Below are 25,867 nucleotides of genomic sequence, written 5' to 3'. Positions count from 1 at the left end.
CTGAGACAGTTAAACGTATTGCTTCAGGTGTGTGAAAAAAAATTCAGTAATAAAAAAAAAAAAACAGTCACACTTTAGTTTGGGCATCAATTTTCTCTATTAACTAATAATTAACTATGACTTGTGTCTCAGTAAACTCCTGATTTGCTGCTTATTAATAGTTACACTCTAAAAAATCTAGTTTTTTTATTGGCATCAATGGTTCTATGAAGAACCTTGAACATCATGGAACCTTTCAAATGCAGAAAAGGTTCTTTGTAGTTGAAAAAGGTTCTTTAGATTTTAATGGTTCTTTTAGGAACTGTTCACTGAAAGGTTCTTTTGGGAACCAAAAATGGTTCTTCTATGGCATCACTGCAAAAACACCCTTTTGGAGCCGTTATTTTTAAGAGTGTAGTGATATAGTTGTTAAGTTTAGGTATAGGTTTAAGGGATCAAAAATTTGATCATGCAGTATATATGCATTAATATATAGGCATTAATATATGCTTTAATGAACAGTCAATATGCTAGCAATACAAATGGTTTATTTTATTGTGTTTATTGTGAGAATTGGTCCCTAAACTAAACTAAAGTGTTACAAAACATGCATATCAGAAATATTCAGACTAGAAAGTCTGAATAAAAAGTTCTGATGATAAATAACTGAACAAACTAGCCATCAGATAAAACTCATGTTGATTGTCACTTAAATGATCAAGTTGGGTGGTTGGACTTGACAGCGCGACTAGAATACAAATGACCCTTTTATCGCACTGTTTCTGAAAGAGCGCTTCCACTGTAAGGCCAGCTGTAATTGATGCTGTTTGGTGTGTTTAGACTAACATGTAGGGCCAACGTTACGATCTGCTAATAAATATCTGCAGGGGTGACTGTGGTTGCCTCAGCCCCGGTAACTGGGGAATATCTGCCTGAGACCAAACATTCAGGAGAGGTGAAAAGTTCAAAGAGAAAAGTCTGTTAGTGTACGAGACGCTTTTCCATAGAGTCCAGTTGTTTTCTTTTCAAGTCTTCCTCATTTTTTGCGACAGTGAGACTCTTCTGTTTATTGGCGCGCTTGGTTTCGCTCTCTCGGGTTTGAGAGGCGTCAAACAGCTGATTCATGTCTCCAGCGTAATGAGCCAGGAGCGAACAGCAGAATCCCAATGCCGTTTCCACCGACTGATCATCAGCCAAGACAAAGCCACAACCAGACTCTGAGACTGCACCAATCTGCCAAACTCCGTTTGTGAGCGTTTACGCTTGTTTATGTGTGTGCGTGTCGATTGTGAATCGTACTGTGTAATAGAATCTGAGCAATACAAATTTAAATGATGTGGCAATCATGGCTAACACAACAACTAGTAAGTCCAGGACACAAGCAAATTCTGCCAAAAAATCCAGCCAGGTGCTCCGCTTAGAAGCTGACAAGAGACATTTGTTGTGTTTCAAACGCTGCTGTGCAAATGTTTTGTGCACAAGAGTTCTTAACCAAAATTAAATTAAAGGGGTAGTTCACCCAAAAATGAATCATTGACTCACCCTCAGGTTGTTTCCAACCTGTAAGAGTTTTCTTTCTTATGTTGAACATAAGATATTTTAAAGAATCCAGGTAATCAAACAGTTGATGTTCCCCATTGACTTACTTGCTATGGAAGTCATTGGGCACAACTGTTTGGCTCTTCTTTAAAATATATTTTTTTGTGTTTAACATCAGCAAGAAAATTATACAGGTTTGGAATGACATGAGGGTGAGTAAATGATGACAGAATTTAATTTTTTGGGTGAACTATTCCTTTACAACTTTTTGCTAAACTAAATGACAATATTTTCATTTAAAAAAATGTGTTTGGAAAAAACTAAAGAAAATACAATAATACAATGAAAGACCATAAAATAAACAAAAAATCAAATACAAAATAAATAAATGATTAAAAATAAAATAAGCTTAATAAACAAAGTTTGTTTTGTATTGTATATGCTCATAGCCTTCCCCCCTTACACATGAAAATGTTGGTAGAATTGAGATACTGAGGCCTGAAAAACAGCAAAAATGTCATCAGTATTATGAGGCTATTAACTTCGGCAGCTCTAAAATACTAAAACTAAAACAAAAACTACATATATTAGAAAACTAAACTTAAAGGGTTACTCCACCCCAAAATTAAAATTTTGTCATTAATAATTTACCCCCATGTCGTTCCAAACCCACAAAAGCTTTGTTCGTCTTCGGAACACAAATTAAGATATTTTTGATGCATTCTGAGAGCTCTCTGACCAGCTCTCTGATCGTTCAACCATAATTTTACGAAGATACGAGAATACTTTTTGTGCGCAAAGAAAACAAAAATAACAAATTAATTTAACAATATGTCCCCTCCGTGTCACCCTAATGTCATTTTGGAGAGTGTCCACTGACCGTAAACAGCGTATGCTGTTCTGTGTCAGCTGCGCCACGAGGATACACTGTTTACAACGTTTACACTTTGATTTGAATGAAAACAACATATCCGCGTTCAGTGGAAACTCTCCAAAATGGCGCTAGGGTGACGAGGAGGAGACAAATAGTTGTATAGTCGTTATTTTTGTTTTCTTTGCATACAAAAAGTATTCTCGTAGCTTCATAAAATTACGGTTGAACCCCTAATTTTACCGATCTCCTTGCTACGTTTCTGGACGTTGATCGTGTTAATCACATTGCTGTCTATGGGAGGGTCAGAGAGCTCTCAGAATGCATCAAAAATATCTTAATTTGTGTTCCGAAGACAAACTGGGTTTGGAACAACATGGGGGTAAGTGATTAATGACAAAATGTTCATTTTGGGGTGGAGTAACCCTTTAAACTAGGCAACACTAGCTACCATTTTATACAGTGACTACTGAATTCTATTAAAACTAAGCTACTGAAAGGACAAATTAAAAATGAAATAAAAAAGACAATTAACCTGCTAAATTATACATATTACTACAATACATTATAAATATTATGCGTGTAATATCTATGGTATTTTGTCATAATTTTTTTTTTTTTTTTTTAGTTTTAATCATATTGTTAATGCTGCATGTTCATCTTAATGAAAAAAAAAAAACTGATGAAGAAATACAAAGAACAAACCTGCCATTCTAATGAACACATTTGGTGTCTATGCCTGCAGCATTAGTGAACTACAGGTTTATCACATGAAGTCAAAAGAAATGCATTCCTTCGCGGTCACAACTGGTCTAACAAAATACACAAGAAAAACACTTCTACTTTCTTGATGGTGAAAAGACCTAGAGAACACTGACAGATGAATACTTGCAGTAAATGCGGGAAAAAATGCTGTGAAGAAATAATGTACATCTTAGACTACACATAAGTCACTTCTTTATTCCTGCCTGAACATAATGTTTCGCTTTGCACTGTATTTCACTGAACAGAGAGAAGAGGGGGAGGAAGCGCTATAAATTCACTCGCTCCTTTCCTTGATGCCACAATGGTGTGTATTCACCGAGAAAAGCAGTTAGTACTGTGACTGGCTTAGACTGACTCCAAACAGACAAAGACAGATGGTGAGAAACACACTGTTAGCAAGAATCATGAACAAACACATATAACAGGTATTAGAGGACACTGAAAACTATACCACATATTCAAGATTAAAAACAAGCACACGTTACATTAAATATGTTGTTTTGTGCATATTGTTTTATTTGAAAATATTTGATACACTGGACTTTGCACTGCAAGTCTCATGTCAAGATACATAAACAATCATATATTGTGTATCTAACCTATTGGCTTGTATTCTTTTGCTTATCCCAGGGTTCTCAGCTAGACTTAACTCTGACATTTCTCTGAGACGTTTCTCAATCTTTGGTACAATACTGATTCTTAGCTGCCGAAACAAAAACTAGCAGCTATTTGAGATCATATTTGAGCCATTCAACTGTTTTTCAGGAGGCCAAAATACTTTCAAAACAATATAAAAGAAGGACAAGTGGTCCTGCGGTCAGTGTTGGTGTGCCCGTATGACGGACACCTGTCACTCAAACCCTGAGCTAAACAAAGTCGTCAAGCTGAGTGGAAATTCACCCCTGGCACCCACCTACCCTTTCACTTGAGCAATACTCCATGATACATTTCCAAAGAAAGCATAGTGCCTTTTCACACGCTTTTCTTAGTTCCCCATAAACATGCCTAGTCTCACGTACATACTTTCAGTATAATAACACTTCCTGCATTTCGAATAATTCTGAATTATCAGTAAAGTCAGTAAGATTTTTTAAATGTTTTTAAACTCACCAAGGCTGCATTTGATCAGAAATACACCAATAACCGTAATGTTATGTAAATTTATTTCCACCTAAAAAGAACTGTTTTTGATTTTAATTACTTTAACGGCAAAACTGAATTTACTTCGTTTTTACATGATCTTTCTGAAATTCTTTTATATGCTGATTTGCTTGTATGCTCAAAAACATTTATGTTGAAAACAGTCGTGTTGCTTAACATTTTTGTGGAAACCTTGACAAGATTATTTGATGAATAGAAAGTAAAAAAAAAACTAATTGAGAAAGTAGAAATCTTTTGTAACATTATGAATAATCGTTACTGTAACTTTTGATCAAATAATGCCTCCTTGCTAAAGAAAAAAAAAACATTATTTCTTTCACAAAAATCGTACTGACCCCAAACTGTGAATGGTAGTGTACATCAACCTTAATACCATTTTCATTTTCTTAACATAAAAAAAATCTTTCTTTTCCACCTCTTATTTTTCTTTCCAACACTGCAACTCTGAATACATAAAAGGCAAATATCTGTGTAAGTCCTTCCTAAGTGGCAGCAAATGTGAATATCTGTGTGTACATGCCTTTCTGAGAAAGATTCAAGGCACTAGTCACTTCCTGTGACAACCTGCATCAAAATCCTGTCTGCATGAGATTCACCCTGATATTCTCGGGTGAAAAAGCAGGCAGAAACAGACACACAATAAACACTTAAAAAACGAGTACAGAAGACTTGTGACTTGCACAGATCAGGCGCGGCATAAATCGCCAGAGCTCAATTTCCAGCCAGTAATAAACACATGTAAAATCATGTTGTAGTCTCTGCAAAACCAGCTGCTGTTACAATTCTTCTGTTCCTAAAAGCATAACTCGGTTCAGAGTCACTATATAAAAATAGATTTATACACATACATATATATACTCGTATATAAAAATGGCTGACCATTGGGACATAAATAAAAGTGAAAAAAGCTTCACATTCTGTGTAACAATTGAACAATTTGGTATATTCAACATTCATATTTAAAAGTGCATCTGATCCAAATGAGTCCAATATACTGCCATAAAACACTTAAGGCACACTTTCTAAACATGTTTTCTTTGGCAGGGCTGGAGAGAGAACTAATATACAACCTAATGTGCTCTCAATATCTCACCAGACACAAAATAACCGATAACACAGCCCTTACGAGATTCCCAATTGATTCCTCATCATCACTATAGGAATACTATAGATTAGCTGCATCTTACGTACTGCACTGCTGCTCTCTACAGGACACGATAAGGCACTACTGCGGTACAAAACTACGTATTACACTTCAGCCACTATAACCTCATGCCCTGACCCTTGGCATCTGACCTCAGACAAAAAACGAGAAGAAGCTGCTTTCTTAGAAACTACAAATCAAGGAAGAGCAATTCTTTGACGCTTAATCAATATATACGATTAATCACGAATGCAAACCATTTGAGACTGACGTGCATATGACCCTCCTTCATCTGAGGCAGGAACAAACCGGGACACAATTATTACGTTTCCTTTAACACTAAGTGCCTAGAGACAATGGGCGCATGCAGGAATCCATATAGAAGGGGAAATGGCACTGACTTCATAACTCTGCTGTGGACTGTATGAAACATTCATTACTAGGACACTTTCTTGATGTCTAAAAAACTCATTCAGCGGTCAGTGAGATTGACCATGTTTGCTTTAGAAGGCACATTTGGCAGTTGTTGTAAGAAACAGTCCGGTTTGAAGCAGCTCAGTGGCTCAAACAGTATCATGTTTGTTGCATCTGCAAATCCTGTGACACACATCTGTTTATTTCTGTAATAAAGAGCTTGTGCATCAGGAAAGTCCTGTAGCGCCCCCTGCTGTCCCAAAGACATCACATTTCAAACCATTAGAGAATAAACCAGTTTTGTGACCTAATCCAGGCTACACCCCGGATTGGGTGCTGGCAGGTCACATGCTGCTGAAATGCAGATTGCGTTTGAAGCTGAGCTTATCACTCTTTAACAAGAAAAATTAGGGGTTTTAACCCGTGGAAGCAGTTAGATGGGCACCTCAGCACAAGATCTGGGAGAAGGGATGTCTGAGCAGCTCCTCTGCACTCGGCCGGAACTTGGCCTCCACGAAGATGCAGCGGAGGAAGTCCCGAGTGTGCTCGGAGATGTGAGAGGGCAGCTGGGGGTTGGTGGGCTGAGTGGCAATCTTAAATATGGCTGCCATGGCCTCGAATTCAGCCCACGGGGGCTTTTCTGTCAACATCTCCACCACAGTGCAGCCTAGACTCCTGTTCACACAACACAGTTTAAGAAAAGGGACCCGTTAGGTTAAATTATATTGTTTATTTAACATTCTATATGTTACAGATTCCAGGTGTTTCAAAAATACATTTTGATTGATTTTTGTTTAAATTGTTATAATATTTGCAATATGATTTGTAATTTTGCTTCAAGTAAACGTATTTTGTTTTATGGATATTTATAAACATTTTTAATTGCAAAATAAATGAAAATCCTGATTAAGAATGATGTTTTGCAGTGCTATATGCTAACAGATGACTGGTGACCCAGAGAACATCAAATTTTCCAACTCACTCATACGAGCTAACTTACAGCCAATCATAATACTCTCCTGGTCGAAAGGTCTTTGATCAGTTTTGTTCTTGCTGTATTGACTACAAGAAGATTTACAATTAAATACCACTATATCAATTATTCATAATTGTTTTTCTACCTCGTATTGCTGCTATGTACATACCCTGTACAACTTTTTGCACATTCTTTTGCACATTCCTTCTTATAGTACTATTCAAGTCAACAAACACACTGACCTGCACATTTATATTTATATCTTTTATTTTTTCTACTTTTCTTTTTCTTAATATTTATGTACATTCGGTGTTTTGTATTCTATATAATTGCACTGTCCTTGGAGCGGACCTGACCTACATTTCACTGCTGGTGATACTCTGTATAATTGTGTATGTGACAAATAAAAATCTTGAATCTTGAAGCTTTATTATGTGATCCAAAACTATTTGAATATGAAAACACACATTTCACTGTGTTTTTGAATTTCCACTATTCAAATACGGCTACATTTTTATAGAATAAGTTTCCGAATGGTATACCAAAGAAGCAAATTGAACTAATACACTTGACATAATACACTTCTGTTCATTTTTAATTGCATTTTGAATAGCTGATTTTGCCAAAAAATTAAAATAAAATAGCCCATAAAAAAAAAAAAAAACCTTTGGTAACACATTACTTAAAGCCTTTAAGTATAATGCATTATAAAAGTAGTTTGAATGCATTAATTATGCCTATAAAGCATTGTACAATCTCATGAAAAATTGTAACCACAGTTAATGCATTATAACATCCATTCATTGTTACACTATGCATTTTAAATTTGGTTATTATTATTTATGACAAGATATAATGTATTAAAACACACATTATGAATAATTGTATTGGATTATATCCTTTAATAACCCTTTATAATGCATTGTACATAAATTCTTTAAGTGTTACCAAAACTTTTCCCAGCTTACTCTTGTGAGCTGACTTTCAGCCAATCATAATGATTTTCTGACCTGACAGGAGACTGTCCAATCAGTTTATATGGGGGAATCCCTGAGCAGCAACTAAGCCACTCCCACCGACTGAGAATCTGAGCACTTCTTAAAATTAACCAAATTCTTTTTCTCCTACTTCAACGTTTGTTTATAAATCTTTCTTTGTTAAAAATAGGTTCTTAATATTAAGAGGATGTTGCTTTTTTAGGCTCTGCAACATAGATCACAATCATGTCTGCTTAAAAAAAACAGTTTACAGTAAAATGTGATTTAGACTGGATCTTAATGATGAAAAATTGCAGAGAGGATTGTACCATTCCACAAATCCCAGCTGCTTTCTTCACTCTAGTAAAATGAGATTTTGAAAATATTTTAAAGGTTTTTAGATTCCCATGATGACGAAGATGGAAAATGCTATTTCAAAGCATTTTTTCCCCCTAAAACTTAAAATTTCACCTCATAAAGATGTGTGCACTTCTTGTGTGATGTGCTTTTTTATTCATAAACAAAAAAATTGTTCTCACCAAACGTCTGCCTTCCGGCCGTACCCCTCTCCGCTGATGACCTCTGGGCTCATCCAGTACGGTGTTCCAGTAACAGAACGGACTCCAGTGCTGGACATGCAGATGGTCTGAAGCCGCTTACTGGCACCAAAATCTCCCAGCTTCACATTGCCGTCTGAATCTCGCAGGATGTTGGCACCTGAACGCACCGGAGGAAGTGACCAGGGAGAGCTGTTAGCATGCTATGGACGGAAAGATCTTTGATCCAGTTTTCCTCTTGTTACATGACTAAAAGAAGATTTACAAGCTATAATAGTTGATCCAAAATTATTAAAACACGAAAACGTTTTACTCAAATAGCCACTACAAATATAATACACTTTTGTTTATTTTAATTGCATTTCAAATAGCTGACAAAAAAAACACATAGTATTTGACTATGTGAGGTCTAATGCCAGACGGTACCTTTGATGTCCCTGTGGACAATCATGTTGCTGTGCAAGTAGGACATGCCCTCCAGAATTTGTCTGGTATACTTGCGTGTCACATTCTCTGTCAAAGCCCCATAAGCCTTCAGCTGGTCTTTGACTGAACCCTGAGGGACAAAGACCACAGCACCAGTGAGTCACATCGAACTCTACATCACAACCACAGTTTTGCTAACAAACAGGTGTGTGATGACACATTATAACCCTTGCAATAAAAATAATTTATTTACAATAGAAAGCAGCTGTGTTAAAGTACCAAAATTAAAATTGTGTCATCGATTATTCACCCTCGTGTCATTCCAACACTACATGTTGTTCTTTTTTCTGTGAAACACTGAAGTAACAGATTTCATTGATATTTCTCATACAACAACAGTTTGTACTGATATGAACTGTAATCATATTTGATTTGAGAGTTGCAGCAGAGGCAAATTTTTATCATCATATGCATTCAGAACTAGACAGATACATTTTAAATACACTACTATTTAAGTTTGGAGTCAAGATTTGGTGAAAGAAATTAAAGCTTTTATTCAGCAAGAATGCATTAAATTGATCAAAAGTGAAAGTAAAACCATTTATAATATTACAAACGTTTTTTATCATTCAAAGAAAAATGGATTCCAATGATTTCACAAAAACATTAAGCAGGGATAAATAAAAAAATTTATATATTGAAATAAAAAAGTTATTTTAAATTATAATAATATTTCATAATATTACTGTTTCTACTGCCTATTTTAAATCAAATACATGGTCATATACCCATGGTCACTGTGAACTGTCATTTTATGAAAAAAATCAATGTGAGGTTCTTTTTGGGAATTTCTTAGTAAAACATGAGGATTGGTAAATGATGACAGAATGTTCATTTTTGGTGAACTATTTCTTTAACAAGTCTAGTCTTGTTGCTTTCCCAATACTTGATGAGCCAGTGCTGTCTCAAACTCACCCCGGGCATATACTCCATGAAAATGGTGAGGGTCTTCTCATTATGGTCTCTAAGGCAACCGTAGTACTGAACGATTCGTTCGTGATGCAGGTTCTTCAACAGCTGTATCTCACACTCTAAAGCGCTCACCTCCTGCAGAAAAGGGGGGGGGGGGGGGGGGGGGGGGCGGCAAGAGTCATGACACAACCACAGCTGAGGCAGCTGTCTGTGACCAGAGCGGGGTATGAGTGAGAGGGCTGAGCATGTATGTGGAAGATCAAATGAGCCTCAACACACTAGTACCATGCAGTGGTTAAGAGGCACTTTGTTTTTTTGAGTGTGTAAGCGTATGTGTGTGTTTGTGTCAAGTGAGAGCACGATCAAAACCCCCCTCTGGCCAATGCACACACAATCTCACACAGACACAGGAAGCGACAGTGCATGTTTTTGCAATGGCAGACAGGAAAGGATTTAAAGACTGGGGGGAAAGTTTAAGAAAGAACGAAAAAAAAAACATGCTGGCAAACTCAAAGAGAAAAGAAACAAGAAAGAAAGGATAATGAAAAATACAAAAATAAAAAGTAAAAGAAAAACAATATAAAAGAAAACAATAAAACAAAAGAAAATTAAAAAAACTAAATGCAAAACACAATACAAAACAAAACAAAACAACACAACACGACAAAACAAACACAAAACAACACAAAACAAAACAACACACAACAAAACAGCACAAAACACTACACAACACAAAAAACAAAATAAAACAAACAAAACAAAACACAACACAAAAAATACAAAAAACACAAAACAAAACAACACAACACGACAAAACAAACACAAAACAAAACAACACACAACAAAACAGCACAAAACACTACACAACACAAAAAAACAAAACAAAACATCACAAAACAAAACAAACAAAACAAAACACAACACAAAAAATACAAAAAACACAAAACAAAACAACAAAAAACAAAACACAAAAAAAATACAATAAAACAAAAAACACAACAAAACACTACTCAACACAAAACACAACACAACAAAAAACTAAAAAAAAATAAAAATAAATAAATCACAAAACTCAACACATAACAAAACAACACAAAAAAACAATAACAAAACAACACACAACAAAAAACACAACACCAAACATCACAACAAAACAAAACAACACAATACATCACAACACAAAAACACAAAACAAAACAAAACAAAAAACACAACACAACAAAGTGTAATACCTTACTGGTCTCTGGACTTGCAGGGTCAAAATGAACCTGTTTTGCAGCAAGTTCCCTGCCTGTGTCCACATCATAGCACAGATACACCCTTCCAAAAGCACCCTGACCCAGCAACTTCCCCCTGCGCCACGTCACTGGAGCTGTAGGGGCTACATGCATGAACATAACACATATGGAGATACAAGAATGACTGTCTGAATTGGACCAAAAAACAGTACACAGAATCTCTTGGATTACAATTTGCAACTAGACGGATGTTATAAACATCTGAAATCTGGGTGTTATATTAGACAGCAACTTGTCCTTTGAAAATCATATTTCCCATGTTACAAAAACAGCATTCTTCCATCTTAGAAACATTGCCAAGCATCAAAACATGCTACCTGTTTCTGATGCAGAAAAGCTAGTTCATGCATTCATGACCTCTAGACTGGACTATTGTAATGCACTGCTAGGTGGTTGTCCTGCATTTCAATAAACAAGCTACAGATAGTCCAAAATGCAGCGGCTAGAGTTCTTACCAGGTCAAGAAAATATGATAATATTAGCCCAATTTTACAGTCTCTGCACTGGCTACCTATTAAGTTCCGTATCATTTACAAAATATTATTACTTGCCTATAAGGCCCTAAATGGTTTAGCTCCTGCGTACCTAACTTGTCTTCTACCACGCTACAATCCAACCCTCTCCCTAAGGTTGCAAAACTCTGGACTTTTGGTAGTACCTAGGATAGCAAAGTCCACTAAAGGAGGTAGAGCTTTTTCACATTTGGCTCCCAAACTCTGGAATAGCCTTCCTGATAACGTCCGGTGTTCAGACACACTTTCTCTGTTTAAATCTAGATTAAAGACACATCTCTTTAGCCAAGCATTCACATAATGCATTTTATAATCTTGTACTGCAGTTATATCTGATCCAATGTATATTATTATTATTATTATTAGTATTATTCTTTAGCTTGGGTTGAAAAAATCATTTTTGCTTAGATGGAACAGCAGCTACGCTAATTATGTCTCTATTTGTTTCTCTGTTTCTGTCACAGGATTAACATCACTTGGTAACATTCAGTCTGGATCCAACCCTTAAATGATCTGAGATGACCGAACACCTGAGAAAAGATAATGCCAACCCCTCAGAGAACTTCGGAGGATGCCAACACTCAGCCAACATACAGAATTACCAAATTTTGCCATAAGTCAAACATATTAAGGTTCTGCAATATATAAATATATTGTGGAAACTTAAATTCCTGTAGAGCTGCTTTTTTTTTGTATCGTAAAAAGCACTATACAAATAAACATGAATTGAATTTAATTTAATTTAATTTAATTAAACATATGAATTGAAAATTTCACACAAATACCAACATTTTAATTACATCAAAGCATTCCTAAAATATTTATAAACACAACTATACTCTACAACATCAGGATCTATCTCACACTCACACTTGTGAGGAACTGGGCGGTCCTGTGGGCGGAGTCTGGCTTGAGTATCAACAAGCTGCCAGCTCCCCAAACTCTCCTCACTGCCGTTCAGTGAACGCCGCGATGGCACCAACGTGAACAAGTTTCCCTGGGGACGACGGATCCGTGGAAATGTCCGTCGACCTGAGGAGCAGCATTATTTGTATAAATTATGATTTGGCAGGAACTGGAGTGTGTATGTGTGAGCTTCCTAAATTTGAGTGTTGCATACCTTCACTGTGGTCTTTATGATGCAGCGACACATGATATCTGCGAGGGTACGTCCCTCCCTTCCCTACAATCTTATCATATACATGGTTTTCCCGGTCTGAAAGAGAACACAGAGAGGGGATGGATATTTGGGCAAATGGAAAAGCTGATTTTAAAACTAAAAGTATCTTCACTGAGACACACCTGCACAGTCCTGTCGGTTGTCAGGGTAACTCTTTACCCTGTGTGTACGAGGTTTCCTGAGTGAGGGACTATGAAACAAGAGACACCAATAAATGAAAAATTGCATTTTGACAGGTGCTTACAATTACAGTCTCCTCACCTGTCAGAGTTGCTGTCCAATGACTGACAGCTGCCAGAGACAGAGTTTTCTGCACTGCTCCAACGATCCAGCACCTTTAAATACAGGTGAACTGTAAGTTAAATGGACTCAGGAGGCACTGCAGGTGATTATGTGGTATTTCATTTTAGCAGTGGTATATAATGTGGCATATGCATGAATTCTCTCAAAGAACTTATGCTGCCTGACAGCACCCTGACACCTATTCTATACTTCAAGTCTATGCTGCACAAGTGGCTCTTTTTCCACTCTGGTTACGAGACTATGCAAGTTAGCCATGTATACATGAATTGAAGGAAGTACAGTAATTGCAAAAGTTAACATGTTGCCAAATTACAAATTTAAATTTTTAGAGTGTGATATCCAGCACTTAAAAGCAGTGACACAGCATATCTGGCATGTATTTATAATGAATAGAATAGAATAGAATAGAATAGAATAGAATAGAATAGAATAGAATAGAAAAGAATATTTTCAAATATAAGAACACTGCTTTTCAAAAGTCTGGGTCAGAAAGATTTTTTGAATGAAATGAATACTTAAATTCAGCAAGGATGTATTCAATTGGTCAAAAGTGACAGTAAAGACATTTATAATGTTACTCAAAATTAATTTAAAACATATGCAGTTCTTTTAAACTTTCTATTCATTTAAAGAATCTTGAAAAAGCATGTTTCTGCAAAAAAAAATGTTGAGCAGCACAACTGGATTTCAACATTGAAATTAGAATAATTTAATCATGCCATCACAGGAATAAATGACATTTTAAAATATATTTAAATTATAATATTTCCAAATATTACTGTTTATACTGTGTTTTTGATCAAATAAATGTAGCCTTAACAGACTTCGTTCTGTAGTGTATATAAATGCTACCTGATATATTAAAATCTGACTTACGACACAACGAATCAAAAATTCAGAAACACTAAATCTGTTATAGTTTTGAAGTACCCACTGACATATTTGTGCACATGTCTATGAACTCACACACTGGTCGCTGGTTTCAGGTATGAACTCCCCCTCGCTATTGATGCTGGTGTACGATCCTTGACGTGCGATTCGCTGTTGGTGCTCAGGAACGTAACCAGGGGGCGGAGAACTTCGGCCAGTGTTCTGAGAGCCTATGTAAGGACAAGACAATAGACATAAATGTTACAACTAACAATTCAACATTTGGAAGAACACATTTTTTTCTGGTAATACTTTTATGGTGGCAAACATGCATCTCTGTTACTGACAACACTGGTGTGAGACTGAGAGTGCACACATGCAACAATTTGTATTCACATCATATTCACTTCACCATTTTGTCCAGCTGTATTTTGTTTCCTTTCAGTCAGTACAGTGACTACAGTGGCAGTACAGAATGAAAGAGAAAAATACAATAATTACCCTGAAAACACCTTATAGTTTATACACAATAATATTTATATTTTCTAAAGCAGTGTTAGTGTGCAATAAACAAGTACAAATCAGGACTTTACAAACCATTACAGGTACAAATTTGCACATTTAATCAAATTACACTGCTAATGGTCATTAAATTTACATTTTTAGGTCCCTATGAAATCTTTACTTTTTAGTTTTATTTTGTCCCTAAATTCCATTTTATTTATTTGACCAAATTCAGTGTTTTCTGTTTAAAATTTTCTAAATTATATAAATGTTTTTACAAAAATAGGGTTTCTGGATTTATGATTTTATACAAATTTTTAAGACTCGATTTCACAATTCCAACTGCATTTTTATAGATTATGATGAGCTCAAAAAAACAAAAAAACAAAACACTGCATTCGCAATACAAAACAAGAAAAAGTCCCAAGCAATGTGTTACACTGTGACAAGAGCACAATCTAAAAGCAGAACAGCTGAATCATGAGACTGAAGCATAATATAAACAAACAGCTTTTTCCTCCAGTCACAGAGCTCAAGGAGCTCACGCTTTTCTCCAGACGCCCTTACAAGCTGTAGCAACCTCCCCTCCCCCCTAAAATACACACTATCTCTACAACAGGCCATTGGCCCACCATACTAATAGTGTCTCGCAATCTGATTGGCTGGGAGCCAGCAAGCCATTGTGGAGCAGCCAGTGATGGTGGACAGGAAAAGGAAGAGGACCCACTGCTCACAGAGGAAGTCAAAGAAACAACAGAGGGAGAGAGAGAGAAAATGAAAGAGAAAAAGACCAGGGCAAGGAGATTGATAAGAAAAGCAGAGGTTTTTGGTTAAGTGCACCAGTGTGTGTGCATATATATGTGTGTTTGTGTGTGTGTATGAACTCACTGGTGGAGTGGTGGCGTCCTCTTGTTTCTGAGGATTGGTAGGCGGTACTGACATCACCGGTGGACTGAGAGGTTTTGATGCGAACCTGCTTACACAATGTGTGATGAGATGGAGAAGAGGCCTGCATATGCAAACACACACACAAATGTACATAAGCATCTAGAAATCATTATACATGTAGAAACAACACATTATAATGAATCAACACATCTCTGCTCCAGTGTACTAACTGACATACAGCAGTGTTAGCATTTAAACCTCTTTCTAGAAAGCAGAGATACTAGAATTTGCTTTTTGAATTCTATTTGAATTTGAATTTGAATTCTACTTTCCAAATGGAACTGGTTCATACTGACATGTAATATTAATTGGTAAGTCTCACATTGCTTTGTTCCTGTGTCAGCAGCATGATCTTGATGCTCTTCATGTTTGAGCTGCGGTCCAACAGATCAATGGCTTTATCCAAGTCATCCTGATCACGCAGGGGAATGGACAGCTGTGTGCACAAACACACACACACTTAACAAACGCACCGAGTAGAGCTGTCACTTAAACAACATACACAAAGAAATAAATCTGTATTTAGGCACTTCTTGAAAAATCATATTAACTTATGTTATACATTTACATTTATTCCTTTAGTTTATGCCTTCATCAAAAGCAGATCACAAATGAGGAATACAAGCGATCTGAGTTATCATCTGTGTTTCTGTGTTTCCTGCCCATCCACTGCAGAGTAGTCTGATCCACAGCAACTTTTGTACGCAGGTTTTTTTAATGAATCATTCAAGAGACTTATAAACTTAGGAGTTACTGGTTTGAATGAGTCTGACGAATCATTCAATTAAATAACTGAGTTACTGAATCGACATCTAGTGCAATTAGGGGCTATTCACACAAAATGCATTTTTCAATTCCAATGTGCTAATTTTCCAGTGTTTTTCTCAAAATAAACACACACTAGATAGATGTGTATGACCGTTGCGCTTATATCTCACTTCTTTTGCAGCACCTCGCACATGAGTGTTGCGTTTTTAAGATGCCGTGTCAAGTTAAAAGTATTCCAGCTTTTACACACAGCGCCACTCATCAATGTCAGTTCCAAAACAGTGGACCAATCAGAGGACCCCGGAGGCAGGGCAAGCGTTGCGAGCTTTTGTTTACAGTAGCAAGTTGGCAACTGTTTTATTTGACAGCAATATGGCGGAGGAGGCACTCATAGTGGCTGTGTCCGGATACCCCGAATTATATAACATTTTAAGTGATTATCACGTTTCTTAAAAAAAGAGCCTGGAGAGAAATGTCTTTGTCATTGAATATATCCGGTGATATCACGTCTCAAAAGCGCATCTCGAGAATTTTGCCCTGCGTTTAAAAAACAAAATCGCGTTTTTAAACACAAATACGCGTTCTGTGTGAACGGCCCCTTAATGAACTGCATTCAGTGCTACCAATAAATGTTAAATTTAGCTTACTATAATTTATGTATTATTGTTAACCTTTGTGAGCACTTTTAAGCTTATACAAAATGAGGAGTTCAGCAAAATAGTCCTAAAATAGCAGATATAACAGTCCTGAGTATTTCTTATAAGAGTGCAGCAATCAGACATAAGTGAGTGTCAGTGAGTGCATTTGAATGTGAATCAATACCTCATTATTCATATAATGCAGGTCTAACTGCTGACCGAAGAATGTTTTGACTTTCTGCTGGACTTCCTCAAACTGCACAGGCCGCCCAAACATCAGAATCCTACACAAACATATATAAACATACACCCACGCCACGCACGCAGAGGGGGGGACATTAAACAGGAAGCTGAGATTTCTTTAGATGTGTAATCTGAGCCAATAAGTCAAGTCAAACACACAGTTGGTTCTGCAGAGTGCACACATTCCTTCAAGCACACCTAGCATAGCTGTGGTCTGTCCTGGCAGCCACAGACTAACCACAGTCCTTTCCCTTTCCACTGTGATACCAGTCTGAGAGCTGAGAGACAGAATACCTGTGTGTATCTGTGTGTAAATGCCACAAACTCAAAATGTACATTCTACATGTTGTTTTATGTGTGTTCCAGAAGAAAGAAACTCAAATTCACCTTCTTTCACCACAGAACTCAAACTTAATCCTGACATCCTCCTGAAGAGAAAGAAAGAGCAGTTATGTCACGACAGGGTCATACAGGAGTCATAAGGTAACTCTATGTTCTCCTGTATGTTTGTGTATTACCATTCTTTTGGAAGAGCTGGCAGTGCTGACAGGTTTAGGTTTTGCCGTGTCATAAGTTGACGCCGACTGGCGCCTGGTCATCTGCAGGGCCACCAGATCCTTCATAATTGAATGGAGAGCCTGTCTCTCATCTGGGGAGAAAGAAAGAGATGTTACAATAAACAATAAATAGATATTCATTTTGAGATGTACTAAAGATTACATTTTACAGAGTTATCAAATTATTAATTTATTAGACTGAGTTTAAGTCAGTGTTTGATGATGGAAACTTTTATCTAAATGTAAAAATAGGGGAAATTACCATCAATTAAATATGCAATATTAGTCAATATAGATAAAAAAAAAAATCCCTAATATCGGCCGATAACCAATATGATATATTTTGCATCCTTCCAAATAATCAGTATTTATTATTCTGTCAATACACATTTTGATTGTTTTTTTTTACACTTTTTCAAGGAGACCACTGTGCCATTATTTACATTTATTTATGTTGCAATCTATTTGCAAATAAAAATGTAAAAAACGAAACAATCTATCGTTAGTAATTTATATGCTGGTCAAACATTCTTTTCCTGGCAGCTATTGGGCAGAGCAGGCTAATGAACTACTCTGTTTGGCTATATATTGTAATTATAAGTATTAAATTGAATCATTATATGTATGAATTCAACAGATACGTTTATTCTAAACTACTTAATTCAATGTATTAATTTTAGCAATATTTGTGCACCCTCTTTTATTACCAAACCTTAATTGTGGTTAATCATTGTAATGAATGTCCTTGAGTGGCTTGTTACCTCATTTTAAACTAAACAGAGATTATGTAGCAGAAACTATAATCTTGCTATACAGTTACAGCACAGGTGCAGAGGAACTGTTCTGCTCTCTTTCATGAATAAACACACTCACAGTCAGACGACTAGACCTGCGTCAACGCACAGAAAGTTGTGAGAGGGAGATGACTGTGTTTTTCGAGAACTCTGTTCTCATGTTTGATGTAAGAACGAGATGTGTCTTGGCCGAGCTCACTCACGGAGGGAAAATATTCACAGTGTGTTGTTTGGACGGACTTCACACATCTCCAGAGAGGGAGAGAAACCAAGAAGCCTCCTCTACCCACCAATACTGGGAATATGGCAGATCAACCCAAGCAACAGACTAAACCACTGAACTGTTGAATATCTGTGCGTTCATGTGATCAGTGAGAACATAAGCCATTGTCTGTCTACATGTCTCACTCTCTCTTTCTTAAACAAATATCTCCAAACATCCTTTTAATTCCAGGCCTCAAAGATGCTTCCAGCTCAACAGCTTGTCTGCCATTTCTTAGTCACTCTTTTTCCTCTGCAATTTTAAATAATAAATATTAAAATAGAAAAGTTATTTGAAATTATAATATTTTACAATAATGTTTATTTGTACTGTATTTCCGATCAAATAAATGCAGATGTGGTGAGACTTTTTTCAAAAACATTAGAATATTTTACTGACCTCACATTTTTTAATCGTTAAAACGCGTTATAGCTTTTTAACTTTAGCTTTGGTTGAAATTAACCTAATAACGTATAGATTTTCTTTTTTTTCCTAAAAAATGTTAGCATGGAAGCTCTTACAAATAGTGGTATTTTAATATAATTCCATAATACATAATATTCTTTTTTATTTTTATTCAGTGGCAGTAAAGGGCTTCCATATGTTTGAGATCAAACAACAATTGAAGACAGGTTGACGACACTTGATAAATGAAGGGAAAAAACATGAGGACTTACTCATTTTGGCGGTATGAATGTGTGTGCTCTTGATGAGAGTTCAGGTTTGAAGGTCCTCACACACACACTGTCCTCTTGTGTCACCCATCAATGGCCTAAAAATCACACATCATTACAACTGACTGTTGTGAGCTGTGCCTTACCTCCATATCTAAACAAATGTAATCTGAGCCAACAAACAATGATATCATAGCCAACAACAGAGACAACTATGTACTATATCACCATCTTTCCAGGGGCCTTTCATTTATGAAAGTATTTTAATAGCTGTTTACCACCTCAGTGTAAATTTTACACATTAAAATTTACTGATGCTAGATGCACAAAACCTCCACCCAAAATATAGGCAATAACCTAAAAATCTTTTACATGTGTAACTGGATGGTGAGAATGTGTGCTGGTCATGCATGTGAGACCCGAAGAACTGTAACCTGATCCCTTCTGGCACTTAGGAACCTGGCACAAACCTTCAAGCCAAGGAGAAAAAAAAAGCCGGGGGAAATATTTTCCATTTAAAAATTGCCAGATTTTCAGCTCCAAGCTTGATTCTAGCCATAAAAGCTCCTCTCAACAATGCCATACTCCCTTTGAACACTATCACTTTATATTTTCATACTACATTTGCCCATGAATACAGGTGGCTCACAATATAAAAAGAATGTTAATGTAAAAATAGCTGTACTTCACACTGAATGTTCTGCTTTTTAACTGAGGTTGTCTTATTTTTCAAGGCTCAACAACATGGCAGATCATGTGGTCCATAACAATATTGTTGACCATGTATTTGGAGCTCTAAAATGTATAATTCTATTCAAATATGAGAGAAAAAACAACAACAAATGTACCTAGTGACCTTCTGATGTCCTTCAAAGGTGTTATCTGTTCTTCCTGGAAGTGGAAAAAACAAATGTACCACAAAGGTGTCAAATGATAGTTTCACATAATATATAACCTACTTCTTTGAAGAAACCTATTTAACAACAGCTAACCTCTGCATGGAATGCATGGAATCTAGTGTTAGCATTCATTTACCAAGAATCGCAATTTTCAGCTAAGACTGTCTGGATAAAAATGTTTGGCGACATTTCAGTATTCGGCTCTAGTAAATGTTACAAACAGCATATTCTAATGCATTTGATGAACAATATCAGTTTTAACTCAAAAACTGGGTCCAAAATACAGATCTTAATTTAAATGACCCTGGTATCGATTCCTAAAATACAAAGACAAATCTTGTGGTCTAATGGCTACATTCAGTGGCTGCATGAAAATGTATTTGTACAGCACCAACCACCGGGCAGGTGTCATTGCATCCTGCTGAACAGTCAGTGCCACTAGTCCATCAAATAAATAACATTGTATCCAAGCTGTGAGTTTGTGATCTGTATTGATTGTGGCGCGATAAACAGGCCATGCATCACAAAACAATGTCAAGAAATTACACTTTTTTTTTGTGTGTGTTTTTGGCTTTTGTTAGATAGGACAGTAATGTAGACAGGAAGCGAGGTGGGGGGGCGGGGTCGGTAAAGGTCCGCAAACTCGGGACGCCCGAAGCACAACAGCATTTGTGCCACCAGAAATTACTTTTCGCTCAAAAACAAATATATACACATGACCAGTGTAGTCAGATTCACAAACAAATGACTCTTACAAACAGTTTTTATTAGTGAATCAAAAACAGGGTGCGACAAGTGTATCCTAATTTCCCCCATACAATCCTTTTTGAATTAATTATTTTAAAGAATATCTCAAAAATGAAATGCATTGAAAATATCACCCTAGATTATTTAGAGCATTAACCAAGAGAAAATTTATTTCATATTTAAGTAAAATGGACATTAAATGAAATCAAATTTGACTTAAATCAAATAAGCACGAATTGGCATCTAATCAGGAAATATGTATTAATATTTAGACTTAGACTCAGTTACTTTTACTTAAATGCAACATTACAAATACAAACGTAAAAATATGATATAAAAATTTAGGTCTTCACTTACCAACATCTTTTCTAAATCAATTTAACATCCTGAACTACTCAGACCAGGTGAGCTGCTGAGGGGCAAACCGACCAATGGTTACTCTAGAAATTCTGCAAAGTCTCATTAGATTGCTTCCACCAGCATGTTCTGACCTTAAAAAGTAGAGCTCTGGATAGGACTGCATCATTTGTAATGACATTACCTGCCTGTGCTTCACTGCCGGGCTTCAACAGAGCTACAAAACTCTCATTTGATCCAATTACAGCAGATCGGAGGAGAAAGGACAAACTGGACATTGCTGAGAATTGCTCATCCTTCTAAAATTACGGTCAGTGCTGAAATGATTAACCAAACGGATGAGGTAAGGAGTGTGTGCGCGCATGCAAGCGTTTGTTTCAGCGCCTCCAGTCATGCAGCTTCAACTGAACCGTGAGAAATTACAGAGGTCAGGCATCATTCATTTGCACTCATTCGGACAAATATCCTGAGTGGCACCCAGGTGGCCCGACCGACTGCACCTATGAACACACTCGATGAGCAGCGAGTGAGTACGGCCCCATCTGACATCTCACTATACATAAATCCAAGTCTAACCTCAACATAATGTTTCACAGAGGATTTGGTGCGAAAGCTTTTTCCTTTATGCAATGGATTTATGATGGGGTGATGCCACACCACTGGAAAAAACACCAACTCAACTGCCTACCTTCCATGACTTTAGATTCTCCTTCAATCTTTTGTTGCTTTCTTATCAAACCACTTTCTTTCTATTTAAACTGGAGCATAAACTCTGGAGTCTAAACTTCGAGAAGTAATCTAGTCAAGTGGGTTAAGAACTAAAATAGAGAATTTTAACCCTAACGTTCTTTTAATTTATTATCATTTCAATATTATTACTACAAGTTTTATTATACATAGGGACTATCAACTGTACCTTATTTTCAAAACTGCAACACATTGTAATGAGGAAATGTTGCAAAGGCTGAATGACAATAGCTGGGTTTACATCCATGTATTTGTAAGCAAATATAAAACGCCAAGCAGGAATACCAACATGCAAAATACATTTCCAAACTGCTCACAAGAAGCGTACACTCGCTTATTCTATAAGATGCACATAAACTATGATGGAAGCACATTTACCAAATAGAATTTCCCAAGTGGCTACAACTTCCCTTTCCATTCCTATTTTGCACCAATGTCTCCAGAAGAGACCACTTTGTTTTCTTGAACACATAGGCTGCAACCGAATTTGCATACCTCCCTACTATACGTATAGATGGTGAAAAACTGTATGAGAAGTAGGGAAATAAGTATGTCCGAATTCACATTACTCATAAAAGTACCTGGATGAACTTTCAGCGAGATGAAGTGAAGTGTGCATATGATGGACACTTTACTATCCCATGAGGCCACAGGAGAGGATTTGTGAATGACACTGAAGTGATGCAACTAAAGCATACTTTTTTAGTAGTCTCAAAGTATTTACTTATTCAAAATAAGTACCTAATCAAGATGTTGATTTCAAGTGTGATTTCAAATGCAGCCATTGGGAAGAAACGTACATGTATTTGCTAACTGTTTTTGCGGTATTGTGATTATTGTGTGGTATTGTGAATATTGCCTTTGGTACTGTATGCTGGCACTTAATAGTTTGATGCAGTGTTTGAACTGGTATTATAAAAGCTGGGTATAACAGTTGGGGCAGGGGTCAAAAAATTTTAAATCTTAAAATGGGTTATGGAGCAAAAAATTGCGTTTTTATTGAGTCTCTGGCCCCGTCTTGGTCTCATTTTCTGTTTCTCCTGTTCTTAATTACCTTGCGCTAAGTATGTGTGGAATCTGGAGAGGGAAGAAGGCCGTCCATGGGCCCTGTCAGCTGGACCCTTTGTTTTGCTTGTATCCCTTTTCCAGTATTTGCCAGAATCTCAATAAATTTCTCTGACCGTTCCCGCCCCCCAACCACCTCTCGCCTGATTTTCAGCTGTTTAGTCTGTGGCTGGTTTTCCCAGCCGTGGAGGCTGTTGGCTTTTGCTCATGGAGGGGCTTACAGCACAAGAGATTCAGAGGCTTACAGCACAAATCCCCCCCTTTTCATTTAGGCATACTGATGGAGCTGTCAAGTCTATAAGGCAAAAAAAGCTGGGAAACACTGACCTATAGCACTCCCTATATTGTAAAACACTAACACATATGAACATGCTATTGTATGCATCAAAGCTCAACAATGAGAAAGAGAAACTGCATGTCACACATATAACTGTATATTATCTTCTGTAGAGCTGCTTTATAGCTGAATCGCATCTTGCAACATCGATACTGTTATCCAACTGAACTGAATCACCATAAAACCAACTCGGGCTGAATAACAACATTGCTGGCTTCTGCAGACCTGCTTTTAGATGAATTACTTGTTTCAAAATAGATGAACTTTACAATGTTATCGAACTGAAGTGAACCAACACTGACATAACTTAACCTAAATAGTAACACTATTGTCTCTTAAGAGCTGCTTCACAGCTAAATCTGAATTGTCTCCATAGCAGACTTTCCATAATTGATTCTTCTATCTTCCTGTTTATTACTGTGAAGCTCCTTTGAAACAATCTGTACTCTATAAAGCGCTATAAAAAATGGTAATTTATCTTGACTTGAAATATGAGCACGAAGACCTCCATTTAGGTCCATGCCAAATAATGGTTGTTGTTCTACATGATTTCCAGTACTAGTGAATCATTTTAACTTAGGGTTCAGTATGTAATTACATTAACATGCTTGAATGTTTGCAAAGTTGTGTCAAAGTGTGTGAAGGATAGCAACAGGTTTTGATATTGTGTTTTGGGTGTATGACAGTCTTGACTGATGAAAGTGACATGCCAATGGTATCCCGCCCACTCTTGTCATTCATAAAATGTGCACTAAATATGCACATAAATAGCTGGCATCTGTATGGCATATGTGTGACTAATAGCAGGTGTAAACTGCACAGCAGTTAAAATACTCACCTGAACTTAGGCAGGTGAAAGAGGGCTCTTCACAGAGTGACTTTCTGTCCTGTCTTCAGGAACTCGATGTATCTCGTGAAGACAAAGGTAACAGTTAATGTAATGTGACTGTCCACAGATATCCAGGCCGCTGCCATTGCTAAAGAGCTCCCAGGCAAGCGGACCCCTGAGGGTCTCCCATATCACCCATCAAACTTATTCCTCAGAGCAGTCAAGAGAAGAGACCCCTTCTTAGCATACACACAAAAACGTAATTTCCAGTTTATACTGAGAGAAAGTAGCAATAACACTACAAAGATATTGACGTTGCGTCAATATATGTATAGCTTTGTGTAGACAGCATAACTACTGCATGACGAGTCCAAAATAAATCTGGATAACAAACTTCCAGTCCAGAAGGTGTAGAAGAGTATGAAAATCACACAAATGGTGCCGATATAAGCGAGCTGTTACATGCAACGCATTCGTAATAGCAGACCGGAGGAAAAGAAGGGATTTCCGTAATTTTGATGGCTTCTTTTCCTGCTAGGTTTGCATATTTTCCCTCTCCGTCGATGTGTCTGGATAGCTCACTGCACAAAGCTACAGTTTTCACTTTTCTATTGAAAGGCGAATCGGTAACAGTCCGTCTGTGTCAATGAATCCTGTGCGTAACAACTTTGTAAAGCCAAATAAGCAAGAAAACGAGCCCTCAGCTCGATGCTTGGACAGTCTCCGCATTATTATGCGACAAATGATCATGAATGAAGGCATGTGACTGTGAAAGCAGCCTTCATGTATCCACTTTACCAGAGTAAAAGCGAAAAACGTACGAGGATAACTGCACGGGAACCGCACTGTCGAGGGTCTGGACAAAAGAGCGTGCGCCTTACTTGAACAAATTCCTCTTTCCGTTAACGACGGCTAAACTCAGCGAAAGTTAAAACTCGGAGAAAGTGCGAGAAATGCGCTCCCGGACGGCCGCGCGAGCGGATTTGTTGGTGTTAGGCAGGAGAGGAGCTCTTGAGGCGACATTAGTCCAGGCGTTCTCGTGATGTTGTTGATAATAAGCAGCAGATGCTAGAATCAATCTTTAGCGCAGTGAGTTTCCTGACAGCCAAAAAGCAGTTCGACACCGGAACCCAAAAGCTCGCTTCCTTCAAAACCAGCCCAAAGTTCGTCATGTTAATGCTCGTGCACGGAAGAAATCGCGCTCAGGGTTTTTTCATCGTCGTCGGTGAGAAACAATGCATCGCATAGCGTCTGTAATTTCCGTGACATGTTCAAGATGACAACTGTGGCAAGCACACGGAGTTTGTGTACGCTGTTCCTCTCTTTAGTTCAATCACGCTCGGTGCACACATCTCACACAGTTTTCTGAAGTAGCAGCCAGAAGTGAGCTAGCTGTCATATATAGGTGAGATTCCCAGTTGGCTTGGAAACTGATCTACAAGCACATTTTTTTTCTCCGCAGCGTTGTATTTTGTATAAACACAAACGACTTTTGTTTGTTTGTTTTTGAAAGGCTGGTTTGATAAGGGCATTGTTTTAGTTAGTCATTTATTT

General features: G+C 37.1%; 1 protein-coding gene across 1 annotated transcript; it reads right to left on the bottom strand.

The window, feature by feature from the left end:
- Positions 1-3,647: 3,647 nt before the first annotated feature.
- On the bottom strand, positions 3,648-25,685 carry LOC306855942 (mitogen-activated protein kinase kinase kinase 3-like). Its single transcript, XM_079394914.1, has 18 exons — positions 24,323-25,685; positions 20,181-20,223; positions 19,336-19,430; positions 17,564-17,694; positions 17,433-17,473; positions 16,987-17,086; positions 15,719-15,832; positions 15,337-15,457; positions 14,041-14,174; positions 13,033-13,106; positions 12,894-12,961; positions 12,712-12,807; positions 12,462-12,623; positions 11,014-11,162; positions 9,785-9,916; positions 8,810-8,939; positions 8,366-8,543; positions 3,648-6,548 (listed from the first exon to the last, which is right to left on the bottom strand). The coding sequence occupies exons 3-18, from the start codon at positions 19,337-19,339 to the stop codon at positions 6,320-6,322; spliced, it is 1,863 nt and encodes a 620-aa protein (XP_079251040.1). The 5' UTR covers positions 19,340-19,430; positions 20,181-20,223; positions 24,323-25,685; the 3' UTR covers positions 3,648-6,319.
- Between the last annotated feature and the right edge of the window lie 182 nt (positions 25,686-25,867).

Source organism: Barbus barbus, assembly GCF_936440315.1.
Source record: "Barbus barbus genome assembly, chromosome: 3".
NCBI lineage: Eukaryota > Metazoa > Chordata > Actinopteri > Cypriniformes > Cyprinidae > Barbus > Barbus barbus.
Note: the sequence above shows the minus strand (reverse complement) of the source record. Positions and strands in the feature narration are given on the sequence as shown.